Here is a 13,263-nt window from a genome sequence, read left to right as displayed (position 1 = left end):
AGAGCTATTTTTATACATTTGAAATTACAGGAATTAGAATAACCCATTTTGCACAGTAGAATTGCTGTTCTAATAAAACTAACAGGTACAAGGTCTAACCAAGGCCTGGTGTTGTGCCAAAAGCATACCAAAAAAGTGATGGAAATCGATTAAACAGGCATCACACTGTATTAAATCAGTATTTTCTGCATTAGTGCATAGATGAGCGCAGACAGTTAATGAAATCTGCACACACATCCATAATTATAAAATCTGAGAGATGAAATGGCTTTGTTCTTATAATTTGATGTTTCATACAGACTGAGAAACGGCTTAAGTTTAAGTGTTTGCGCTCATGATAATTCATTTAGAGATGCTGTGCTTTGTAATTATAATGTTAATGTTTTTTTTTACCTTATCTGTAGGTTAGCGTCTTATATTTGGTAACTTTCTGGTACTTGGTGCAGTGTACTAAGCATATATGACAAAGAAATTATGTTTTGACTAAAATGGGTATGATTAGGGCTTACACAAGTACAGTACAGTATGAATGTGCTGATGTTTAAACATTATGAGATTTTATTGCTATTTGTTTCCTTTAAAAATCATTGCTGTTTACCTAAAATTAAACACGTTCTGTAATTATATAGAATGTTTACCTGTTTGGTCAGTTTACTTCATGATATTCATACTTGAATTCACTTATTATGCTGTAAAAAAATACAAATATAGCAATTTTAAAGGATTCTTTTATATGTAAATGATTATTGTTAGTGTGTTTTTATGTATTAGTGTAAAATGGGCATTGTAATCAGCATTTAATATATATATATATATATATATATATATATATATATATATATATATATATATATATATATATATATATATATATAATTATTACAATGCCATTTTACACTTATACATAAAAACACACTAACAATAATTATTTACATATAAAAGAATCCTTTAAAATTGCTATATTCTTTTATAATATATATTATTTATTTAGTCTAAAATGGCATCAGTACTTTATGCATGCTTTTATGTAATTTAAAAAAAAATTGTTTCGTTTAAAATATGTAAATCAGTCTTTTCAAAGCTGCGTGTAGTTATTTATCAGCGATTTAATTGAATATGCCACAATTAGGCTTCTTTGTTTTCTCTCTACACACTTTGGTTAGTTTCAGGTCTAATAGTGAACTTGGCATTTGGAGAAATGTGGTCCCCCCCCACTCTCTGCTGCTTTATCTCATCAAAACCATTTGATTGACAGGGTCCCGACAGAGCCCCCTCTCGCACGCAAGTGGGCCAAATGTACAGCTTTATCAGTGTGACAGCTGGGATTTCTACACTTACGACTTACAAAGAGTAAAAAGGCGAGAAGAAAAGACACCGTCATAGATCGTGACAGGCCTTTTCAAAACTCTCCTTCATTGCATACATCTCATTTGAAACTCTCACCAGCAGGAAGCGTCAAACTCTAGGCCTCAAAGTATTACAATGGCCTAATATGGGATTAATGGCGACCAGGAAATCAGGGCGTTTTTGTAAAGAATTATGGGCACTGTGTTTGTTTGGTGAATGCGCAAGGGTGTTGGTAATGTTGTATTATTATTGGAACTCTTAAACGTCTATTTTTCCAGTCACTACAACCATACAATTGAACTCTTTTCTCAGTTCTGATGTACAGAAATGGAGCCTAATGAGGTTTTGTTTATTTAAAAGTAGTCTTGATATAGTGAAAAAAAAAACATACTATGACGTTTTTCGGTGGTGAAAGAGTTTGTTTGTTCTAACAAATTAGAATATATTAAAATGGGGAAATTTTTAATTCCAAATGAAAATGTACTATTGGGTTTAAGTGCAGTTGTATATAAAAAGCTGCAGCAATAGTCTTTAAATATCTTCTTATTTCACTCAGAGAGAAGAAGAAGTCAAACAGGTTTGGTAAATGATTACAGGATGTTTTGTTATCTCTTTAAGGTTTGGAGCAACACATGCACATAGTAAGTGCATAGAATCTGGCAGATGTATGATTACATTCTCATTATCATATCCCAATCATTGAAATCGTTGCATCATTGCAGCTGTTGGTCTGTGGAACATCTCCAGCAATGGGCCTGGAATAGTGTGCACCTGCTGTGAGAACTAGTAGAAGGCATTACAGGCTTACTTACCTTTCTGTCTTTCCTCTCACAGTGGGAAGAGGTGAGCATCATGGATGAGAAGAATACGCCAATCAGGACGTACCAGGTGTGCAACGTAATGGAACCCAGCCAGAACAACTGGCTCCGAACGGACTGGATCCCCCGTGGCGGAGCTCAGCGGGTCTACATCGAGATCAAATTCACCCTGCGTGACTGCAACAGCCTGCCAGGAGTCATGGGAACCTGCAAGGAGACCTTTAATCTTTACTATTATGAGTCCAACAATGACAAAGAGCGATACATCCGAGAAAACCAGTTCACCAAAATCGACACCATTGCGGCTGATGAAAGCTTCACGCAGGTGGACATAGGAGACCGCATCATGAAGCTGAACACGGAGGTGAGGGATGTGGGGATTTTGACAAGGAAGGGCTTCTACCTGGCCTTCCAGGACGTTGGGGCTTGCATTGCCTTGGTATCAGTACGGATCTTCTACAAGAAATGCCCGCTTACTGTACGCAACCTGGCCCAATTTCCAGACACCACCACCGGGGCAGACACCTCATCGCTAGTGGAGGTACGCGGATCCTGTGTGGACAATTCGGAGGAACGTGAGGTCCCTAAAATGTACTGCGGAGCAGATGGAGAATGGCTGGTGCCTATTGGAAACTGTTTGTGTAACCCTGGCTATGAAGAACATGAAGGGACATGTCAAGGTAAGACCTCGGATACCTCCTTTGCTCAAGTTTTTCCACACCAGGTTCTGTTATGATTTGAGACTTATCCACCTCTCAAACAGAAAGCAAAAAAAAAAAGCCCCTATACAGCCCAGCAGCGCTATATTCTAGAATTTAAGATGAGATCATTGTAAGTGAAGCTGACCTGGATGCCCTTTCCCACTTTAGGGATGTGAGAGTTTACTCAGATGTAGACAGCTGGGTACTCGACGGATCACTGTGGATTAAGAGAGTGTTGCTATTCAAGAGGTCTGGTTATGATTATGAATTGCCCTGTTTGATATTAAAACACCTCCCTGCGGGTTTGTGCATGAGAAACGTTGGTGCTAATTATTTTGTTGGAGCAACAGCCGTGTGGTTTATGTGCAGAATCCGCTTAATTAGATCATGGGCGAAGGCCCGCATAGCCTTTTCACTCTCGTTCTTCTTTGCTATCTCTCAGGAGCATGTGCGGTGGTTTTCAGTTCACATTAAAGCCAAAAGATGCGATTGGCAAAACACTGAAAGCGCAGGAGAGATAAAAGAAGAAAAGGAGAGGATCAGATAGATTGCTTCTGTCACCAGAGGGCCCTTTCTCTTTCTCCATTCTGGCTTTGATTCCCAGTGTCCGTAGTCAGGCCATACGGCACTGAAGAAGCTGTGATATACTGTTTGGGGTAATGCTGAGGTCAGCGCAGGCAAAAAGGAAGAGCCAGAGGACATGTAGACAGTTTGAGCACGCCCTTTCTTTCTTTTCCGTCTGGTCCAGAAGAGGGTCATCGCTTGAGCGGGGTGATAAACGGCCGACTGGCCAGTCTAACGGCCTTTATTTATGAGCGCTATCTCAGCGGGCTAATTGCATGACAAATACGGGCTGTAATTTAGGGCTCCTGTGAGCTCAAGGGGGGCGGTCAGCATTCACCGCGGACGATCTCTTTTAGTGGATGAGCTTGTGTGGGTGGTTGAAGGGGTACACTGAGAAAGGCCATTCTCAGGGTTCTGAAAGTTTTTCTTGGATACTTTTATTAGTAGACCACATTGCTAGTGGCTTGCTTCTTGCTTTCTGTCTTTTTCTCTCTGCTGTTTTTTACCATGTAGAAATATTGAGATGAAGGAAATAGGTTGTAATTTACTAAGAGCAGAACGCCGTTTCCACAAAGACATTTGGTGGAAAGTTTTTACTTCAGGGCTCACGATGATGATTTCATTATACTGTGTTGTTTGGAAAAGGGCGTTTTTAAAATGTCTGTTGTTTTGCATCAGCAGAAGTTTTCAGATTTAATTTCCCAACTCACACATCAATTAAAATTGAAAAAAAGTTTCTAGTCTAAAAAGCTGGCAATTAAAGGATAATTAGTTTAATTTTTGGGCAGGTTTCTGCACAAGACTGCTGGTTCAGACTTTCAGATCCATGGAATAAACTTATAGTGCTGCAACACCAGTTTTTCATTGAGCTGTATTGCATTCATATAGCTCACAAACCTTTATTGCGCATTTGTATTGCACTTATTTTTTGTTTTGCGAGCAAAATCAAAAGAGTTGTTGGCTAACATATATGAGGTCCAAACCATCGCAAAGAATTGAAATATTTTTTGGCTGTTTTATCATCATTGTCTTCAAAAGTATAATGAGTTTCTCAAGGTGAATTACTGTAGAGCTGTATAATTTCTTGTCTGTTGCATATTTTTTCATATAAAAAGGAAACTATAATAGTAATTTAGTTCCTTTTTTTTACAAAAATGTTGCATTTGGTAAAAAAAATAAATGTAGGATACATTAAAATGTAACATTCTTTTGTGGCGGAGCCAGTAAAGCTGTTGGCAGGGAAAGTATGTAAGTTAAAACTACTTCAGGCTATATATTCTTATGCCATCTTTTTATATCTGCTTTATTTAAGCATGAACCTATCATCAGTGGCTGATTAAGCCATCACATGCTGTCTTCAGCCTGGCAACAGGCAGTTGTTTCCTCATTGAAGCGGGTTCAAAAGGTGGCTTTCTCTCCCAGCATGCAGATGCGAGTCACTGTCTTTTTAATAAGTCTGTGCGTGCAGCTCAGGCCAAGGGAGGGATGCAGAGGTTCACCTTCAATGTGAGGGTGTAGGAGAGGGCAAGAACTTTCTCAATGGGGCGTCCCTAGGATCTTGTGAAAAAAGCCTATTGAGGATAAGGTATACAAGCCCCAATACCCCAGAAGGCCTCAATGGAAGCCATTCCCCAATTGTTGGGACGTCGTGATCAGGGATGGGGGCGCGAGTGGTGGAACACTAGACAGGGTCAGGGGTGACCCCTGGCTTTATCCGCATCTCCTCCCCGAGAGACGGGGGTCATGGCCGAGATTGATTAAGACGTCAAAATTTTGACAGCTGCAGCCTAGACGGACAGGTCCAAGAACAGAGGAGCGAGAGAAGGCCACAAAACAGCCGCCGTTTCATTGGTGAATGGAGAGGAGACTTGGCCAGAGGATTTGGTATCTTTTCTTCTTTATAAGAGTTTGTTGTTTTCTCACTGCTCATCTGCTGTGTTGAGTAGGAGGTGAGGACAGAGAGGAAATCTCCGCTTGCTAGTGGGCGTCCAGCGAGCTGGAGACGTGTAAAAGCCCGCTGAGGTGCTAGGCTGCAATGGAGAATGACAGCCCACTTTTAGTGTTTCACTACACTGTAGACGACACATACTTTAGTAAAACTCCAACAAACAAGAGTGAGTTTTCAGCTCTCTTGAATAAAACTATGATATTATTGCAGAACTGCAATTTACATTCATTATAGAATCTTGAAAGTACCATCAAGTCATTTCCAAACAAGCAAGGTTACAAACATTTTAGCGATGTACCAAGTGGTATTCTTGTAAGTGCCACAATACATTACTTTTTAATCCGTATGATTAATGTATAAAATGAAACCATGGTGTTAGCATAGGATATGACCAAACATAAAGTATGGTGATACTAGTACATTCAGAAAACATAGTTATAAAATATTATATAAAATACCATTCTTCTTTTTGTGATTTTATAATAAAACTTAGTTTGCACATGTAGTTTTGTTAGGCCATTTAGTATTACAATCTAATAACTACAATGTACCATAGTGTCACCATCATAGGAATGGTCCATAAACATAGAACTATCTTAGGGCATTCAACAAAAAGAAAATATCAGAATTATTTTTATTTTTTTAGTGATGCTGTGGTATTTTTGGATATACCTTGTAATACAAGAACCATAGGCTAATCAAAGCACCATCTGATGCATCACTCAGCTGTGGTGCCGCCACATTATTTTTGTAATGGGCGCTAATGTAAAACAGCTCATGCATATTTAAGTAATTAGAAAGGATAAAGGGTTTGAAAAACTAGAGCATGATGGGAAGGTGTGATAATATGAAACACTGCTCTTTGAATCAGAACAGACAGCGGCTTGTGTAACTGGAAGGAAAAACGTTGCTTGACAAGGCATTATTTATGTATGTAAGCTGAGATAGACTCTCTGGAGAACAGCGTTTGTATTGACTTCACTGTGCAAAAGTACATTTTAGCTTTAATCACACATTAAGCAAATTGGTGTACTTGAGGATAGGTATTGATCCAGTGTTATTGTTGAGGTACAGCTTTTTTTTTCCTTGTGTAAACTTTGCACCTGTGTACTGCTGTGTGTGTGTGCTTGCCTAATTAGGAAAAGCTTGCTCGTGTATCTCATTGCTGTCATAATTATGAGCAGGTGTATGAGACTCATCATCCTCAGCTGTGAGTCGTTTTTGCTCTTTTCTTTGTTAGACAATAGTCGGCGTCTGCCAAAATGCTCCCACCTATGAATATTCAACACTTCCTTTTTGCTTTTGATGGCAAGCACATATGTTGATTCCTGTCACGATCCTCCTCAGTTCTCTACTCTGAGCCCCTCCATCGGCCCCTGAATGGACTGTCAGCTGTCCCGGGGAAGAGAGACAGAGAGAGAGATGGAGAGAGGTGCCCTTTGATATCAAACAAATACGTCATTTGCATATTTTGTCCGTGAAATGCAAAGCCAGCAAACTTGTCTCTCAAAGACAATGGGCGGCTCGTCCTTTCAGCGGGAGCGGGCGAAGGTTGGGTCCATCCTCTTCGCTCTGTGATCATGGCGATGTGCTGTATATGTTTGAAATCATTTGGATAATACGATTCGCATGATTAAACCCACATCTTTTGAATTGGCCGAGTCTGACGTTTGCACTTCGTATGCAGAGTTCAGACGCTCTGGTCTGTCTGCATCTCTCTCTCTCTCTCTGTCTGTATGTGTGCAATTGCTTGCTCATGTGTGTGTTGTTCTCCTTGACCTCTTCCTGTCTATCATCATCCGGTGCTTCCATACGGAAGCTCCCCTGACAGCTCACAGCTCTTCGGTTGTCATGTTGTGATGGATGCACCGGGGGCGGAAAACGGCCTGAAGGACAGAACTGGTGGGAAGGCTGCAGGATTGAGGTGACTGTCCCTCTCTGACCGAATTGTTAGCATCCATGCTAATGAGAGTTTCAGACAGTGAAGTGATAGAATTCAGTTTTAGCAACTTTGCTTGATGCCCCCGCTTTCAAAGAAACTAACCCCTAACGCAATCTCTGCACCTTTCTACCTTCACAGTCATTTGTGTAACAGGATACTTTGTGCTTGTGAACTGTTGCACATATCCTAAGGCTAGCTTAGGAGTGAGAATACAAATGGGGTGAGGTGACAAATATACAGAAGGTGAAGGAATACGGAGTTATATGAAAGTGCAGCATGATACTCCTTTGGTTACAACTTATAAAGGCCAGATTCCCTTGTTTTGTAGGTACTTATAAATTACAGTATTATTATGTTTAGTCATGTACAGTGGTGATACCATGATGTTCTTTACCTTGTAAATTAAAGGGACCAGATGTACATTGCTTACCAAAATCCAAAGCGTTTACTTTGTATTCAAAAGATGCACTGAAGTATGCTTTACTATACTGTAGTTTTTTTTCACATGGCGTCATTGATGACATGCGAAATTCAGATCGAGGGCAGAAAGTGATACTTCTACATATGAATCGCTATCAGAACATCAAAATGTTTCTGTTTTATGTTGTTTATAATTGTTTACATTGGCCAAAATAAGAAATGTTGAACAGCTTTTATGGACTTTTTTGCTCATAAAGTGGGGAAAGTTCAAGAAACATGGCATGTAATATTTATTTAATACATCCATGTGTACAAACTTTTTTGAATGTGATAATTAGCTTGACAGCACCAATAAAGATTATATACAGGCCTAGATATGTATATAAACATGTTAATGTGTTAAATAAAATTCAGATACAAACACAACCACAAAATTAATGAGAATATAAATAATGTAACTACCATGTAACCGCTGTAATAAATTATCCGTCTTGTCTTCCAATAATCCAAGTCTTCACAGGCATTTTGGTGGAATGAACAATCATAACGTGAACATCAAGATGCACAGCAGCAGAGAATGTTTGTTGAATGTAAGTTTATCGACTGAACAAAAAAGAAATGCAACCCTTGCGACAAAACTAGACGGTTAATATTGTGGAACACTTTTTTCGCCCTTACAAAAATTGACAAATAATAATGTAGACTATGCGTTCATGCTTTTGCATGCTTTCATCTGTTATTTTGTGATGTCTGCAAGATATTCACATGTGGACAACAGTAATTTATAAAAAAAAACATGTTTTTGAGCCACATAGTAGTGTATAATGTGTACAACTCTTTGTTAATGAATGCTGAAGCATTGTATACTGATACTGTAATAAATACTTTAACCATAGTGTAAACTGTGGTGCATTGTGATGATGTACTTTATAATTAAAGCATAGAAAACTGAAGCCTATTGAATATTTTTTTTTTCTACAGTTGTGTTGTACCACAGCAATAATATAATTACTACCACAGTTTATTCAATTATCTATAGTGTGCTATAATATTTACTATACTATTTTTTTCATGTAACGTAATAGCTTATACAGTATCAACTGCCTTGATAACAGGCAAATATTTTTAGCTCAGTAAAAAACTCGGCCCTCTTCATGATATAAGGATCATGCCCAACATATGTGGTTATTTTCTGTTTATATCTCTTGAAATATGGTATAAATCGCAAAAATAAAGATTTTCCTCTATATCTCTAATTTAGTTTTTTTTTAACTCCCTGCCCTCCATCTGTATTTCGCACATCACCAGAACCACGTGATTGAAAACAATCTATATGTTCAAATGATGATTTTAAATATGTTTTACTGTGTTCAAAAGGTTTACCACTATCGCAGTAAGGCAAAATGCCTCAAATACCCATATTAAGTAGAAACCATCTAATATCCTTGATGAATTTCCCAAGAAAGTCTGTCGAAATTACACGCTAAGCAATTTTTTACTAATGCGAACTAGTCTGCGTTCCCTTTTGAGAAATTCCGATAGAGCTAGTCTCATCTCTCTGGTGTTTAATTATATTTTAATTACGCCGTCTGGCACACATTCATTACCGAAAGTCTGGATGCGTTAGATCAGAAGAGCTGAGTTGAGCACAGATCTCCTTTAGCATCACCGGTACAGTGGTGTGGACAGCGCTGTCTCAGCATCCACATGCCAGGGTAAATATCTATTGGTGTAGTTGAGCCTTATTGACTCACTGCTCGAGGGTCTGTCCTCCCATTCTCGCTGATTAACCCAGCATCCATTTAGTCGCTGCTCTCCACACATGCTTCATGCCAAAGGGTTCGTGTTCATTTGACAAGATGTCCATCAACGGTGGACGTATGCGCCCAACCCAGCTACTTTATGCGATCCTCCCTGTCAGTTCCTTTGGTTCCTTTCTTTTCCCACTCCATAGATGGAACCCTTAAGTTGGCTTCCCTCCAGAGGAGGTCATAGGTCGACGTGGGCCTGTGTTGAAGGAAGGAAGGCCCGAGCCATCATCTTCTATACTGAATGAGTCGCTGAAGCTGCTGACCTGTTTTATGTGAGTGGGGCACGGTTAACTTTACAGTCAGCATGGCTGCTGCGCTGCTTTGTCCTCGGGTTTGATTAGGACGCTGCCAAAATTTTCTCTGTACAAACGCACCAGATGGAGCTCATGAATGCAGTTGTTCTTTTTTACTAATGAAGTGTTTATGAAGGCCTAATATGAATGCTTCAATTCATGATGATTGATGTCACGAATTAATCTTAGTGCCAGCAATTTGATCTAAATGACAAACCTTTTCTCTGCTGTATGAATGACAGGAACTAAAGTGACTCTGTTATTTCACGTAGGTAAATATGGGAATGGGAATGAAAGAATTGTTATTCATAGAAGTGCACAAAAGCACTTTTTGAACTCGGCGTTGCGCAAACATGCATACCCTGCAACATACTCAGGGATTCCTGACTGAAGTGCTCTTCACAGAACTCTCTCGCGGCATTTCTAGATAGGACGTCAGTTAGCAGATGTCAATTAGCTGAGTGTGTCTACAAGAACAGAAGCTGGAATAAGGACAGACTTAGTAATGGGATTATTTCGGGGGTCGGCAGACCTGTTTCCACAATGCAAGGCAACACTAGTGATTAGCCCGAAGGGGTCACAGCGGCGACTTCACAATGCGCATTAATACTGGTAATTATTTGGAGGGGTTGAAGCATGGCTGGATCTAATGCTCGCTATTAGACTTGAGGGTTTATTTCATTCCTGGGGTTTTCGTTAGAGTGGATTGGTCTCTCTCAGACCAGCTGCTGTGGAAAAAGCCAATCGGTTTGTCACTGAACGCAATTAGTTTTGACTTTATGTCTTTGTTAGCGCTGAGAGAAAGACATGGAAAGGTGGGAGGGGAAGATGAAGAACCTTTGCCGGAGCACTTCTGTCGATGTAAATCTCACAAAGGAATTTCAAATGAGTGCCTTATATAGAAGCACTGAAATGTTGCTATATGTTGTTGCTTGGCAGTTTTTGTCACTCAAAAATAGCTGAGAAATCACAGAATAAATCAGTGTCCTTAATGCTGAGGAGTAAAAGGTAGCAAATGTTGCTAAGCTACTACTGTTGCTTAGCCATATTTTATCTTAGGTTGCTATAAAGTTACAGTTTAGTCTGACAAAAAGTCTTATCTTTACTGACCACATCTAAAGCAATTGTCAAACCTATAAAAAATCTAAATAAAAAAAGATAAATGTCATTTACATAATTTTACATACAGTTGAAGTCAGAATTGACAGTAAATAATACTCTAATCGATATTTTTCAAGACACTTCTATTCAGCTTAAAGTGAAATTTAAAGGCTTATAGCTTAGGGGCTAATAATTTTGACATAAAATGTTTTTTTATTATTTAAAACTGCTTTTATTCTAGCCGAAATGAAAGAAAAAAGACTTTCTCCAGAAAAAAATCATTAGAAAAAATTATCATATCTATTGTAAAACGTTTCCTTGCTCTGTTAAACATAATTTGGGTAATATGTAAAAAAATAATAATAATCAAAGGGGGCTAATAGTTCTGACTTCAACTGTAAATCATTAGAGATGCAATGATATGGATTTTTGGACGATATCAATTATCAATAACTCTTGAGATTGGGAGGCTGATAACCAATATATTTTGATAAATATCAATATTTTAATTTGTTATATTTTATACAGTAAAAATGTATTTTATTTTAAAAACTTAAAAGATCTTATGAACTGAATAGCCTACGATTTCACATAAATCAGCAAACCAAAAATAAATGATTTCCTTTTCTTAACATAGCAAGTTAGCATACAACTTGACTGTTACACAGAAATAATAGGTTAAATGACAAAATGAGATTTAATTAACAAACAAGTTAAACAAATATATTTTAAGAAAATTAAAAATGAAAGAACTGAGAACTGAAAACAGCTTAAATGTTTTTGAAAAGTAACGTACATATAAACAAATATGTAAAGTCTGAAAAAACCTTTTTAAGAGGGGTTTTGACCCCACCGTACAAGCGAAAAGCTAAATACAGTGTGACATAAATTCCTTCCATTTGGCATAGATTCTTTTAAACACATGCAGTTGTTACTTGTGAATGTTTCTAAGTTCCTTCTTGGTCTCAACTGCAGAAAAACAATATAGATGAAAGGTTTATGATAAACCGCTATGAGTTATCACATTAGATTACAAACAACCCAACAAGTTGTTTAGCATGTGTGTTTCGCTGCTATTATGTTTACACATGTAATAATTTTCCTGAGGTGATTTAAACCAAAATACTCAAGGTCACTCTATCAAACAAATCTGCAATGAGGAGGAAAATGGTTACTTACTGAGTTATCGATGCACAAGCAATACCACACAAAGCAATGACAAACTTTGAAAGAATAAACATTGTTAGGAAAGCTCCGTTATAGAGCACCGAACAAGTCTGAACAAGTTCCCACACACGCGTGAGGCAGGCAGTTCTGTACAATTACATAATCTATCAGCCTAATTTGGATATCGAACTGATAATGATAACATTATAATGATAACAAAAATAGCATTTATCAGCCGATAACGATATGGCCAGCATATATGGTGCATCCCTAAAAATCATATAATAAATACAGGATTTGTTTTTTATAAGACTAGATATTTAAGGATATTTGTATCCGATAGTGTCAATGTTGTTAGCTGCTTTTCGTTAGAAGTGAACTACTTTTTCCTCTTGTTTTATTGAAGGCTTGACTGTAATTTAACCTTTTGTAAATCATGTGTAACTTGTAACTTGGTAAGATAAAATTTCAAATACCTTCCCTAGCAACACACAGTAAGGATGACTACTGTTCTGGCATGTTCAGAGCAGGTGATATTAGAAAGAAAGCTGTATTTTGCCAAGTGTTCGCTGGGACAAAGACTAAGCGTAAGAAATCCCTTTTTTATGCAGATAAAGGGACTCTTTAGAACAGTCTATAATAACACAACATCCAATGTAGAAGATTTCTTCACAAAGTTTTTTAACCACAATGTTTTAAACAATCAGTGAGTACGAAACCAAATGCAAGCATATTATAATTAGCGCACACACACACACACACACACACACACACATTCCTCTTGGCATGTGAACGACCCTTAACAGGATTACACTGTTGTGTGCCCCTCTAACACATGTGGCTTACTTAAATAAGCCAAGTATGTTTCTCTTAACAGACTCCCAGTGCATTTATGTGCGCTTACATGCATACTTTTACAATCTAACCACACATGGATTTTTTCATTTATATTTGCACTCCTCAACCTTAAAAACGAACACACCAAAGCTGACCCAAAGCAAAGCAGTCATTTGAAAAAAAAAAAAAAAAAAAAAAAAAAAACTGTTGCGAAGTGTTATTCACTTATCGGTGCCTTGGTGTTGACACATTTACCCTTTCATATCCTTTGCTGGACATTAATCTGAGAAGCCAGAAACTCTTTCTGCTCGCTC

At 38.1% G+C, this 13,263-nt stretch overlaps 1 protein-coding gene across 11 annotated transcripts in view; it reads left to right on the top strand.

Moving 5' to 3' along the window:
* Window positions 1-13,263, top strand: part of epha4a (eph receptor A4a) — a 90,014-nt gene that overhangs the window by 26,669 nt on the left and 50,082 nt on the right. For all 11 annotated transcript variants that reach the window (XM_087239985.1, XM_087239986.1, XM_087239984.1 and 8 more), the window contains 1 exon segment: window positions 2,182-2,845. In XM_087239985.1, the coding sequence (XP_087096111.1) occupies window positions 2,182-2,845 (664 nt within the window).

The sequence above is a fragment of the Danio rerio genome, chromosome 2 (genome assembly GCF_052040795.2).
Source record: "Danio rerio strain M-AB ecotype USA chromosome 2, GRCz13ab, whole genome shotgun sequence".
NCBI classification, from domain to species: Eukaryota; Metazoa; Chordata; class Actinopteri; order Cypriniformes; family Danionidae; genus Danio; species Danio rerio.
The sequence above is the reverse complement of the archived record's forward strand: the minus strand, read 5'-3'. Positions and strand labels throughout refer to the sequence as shown.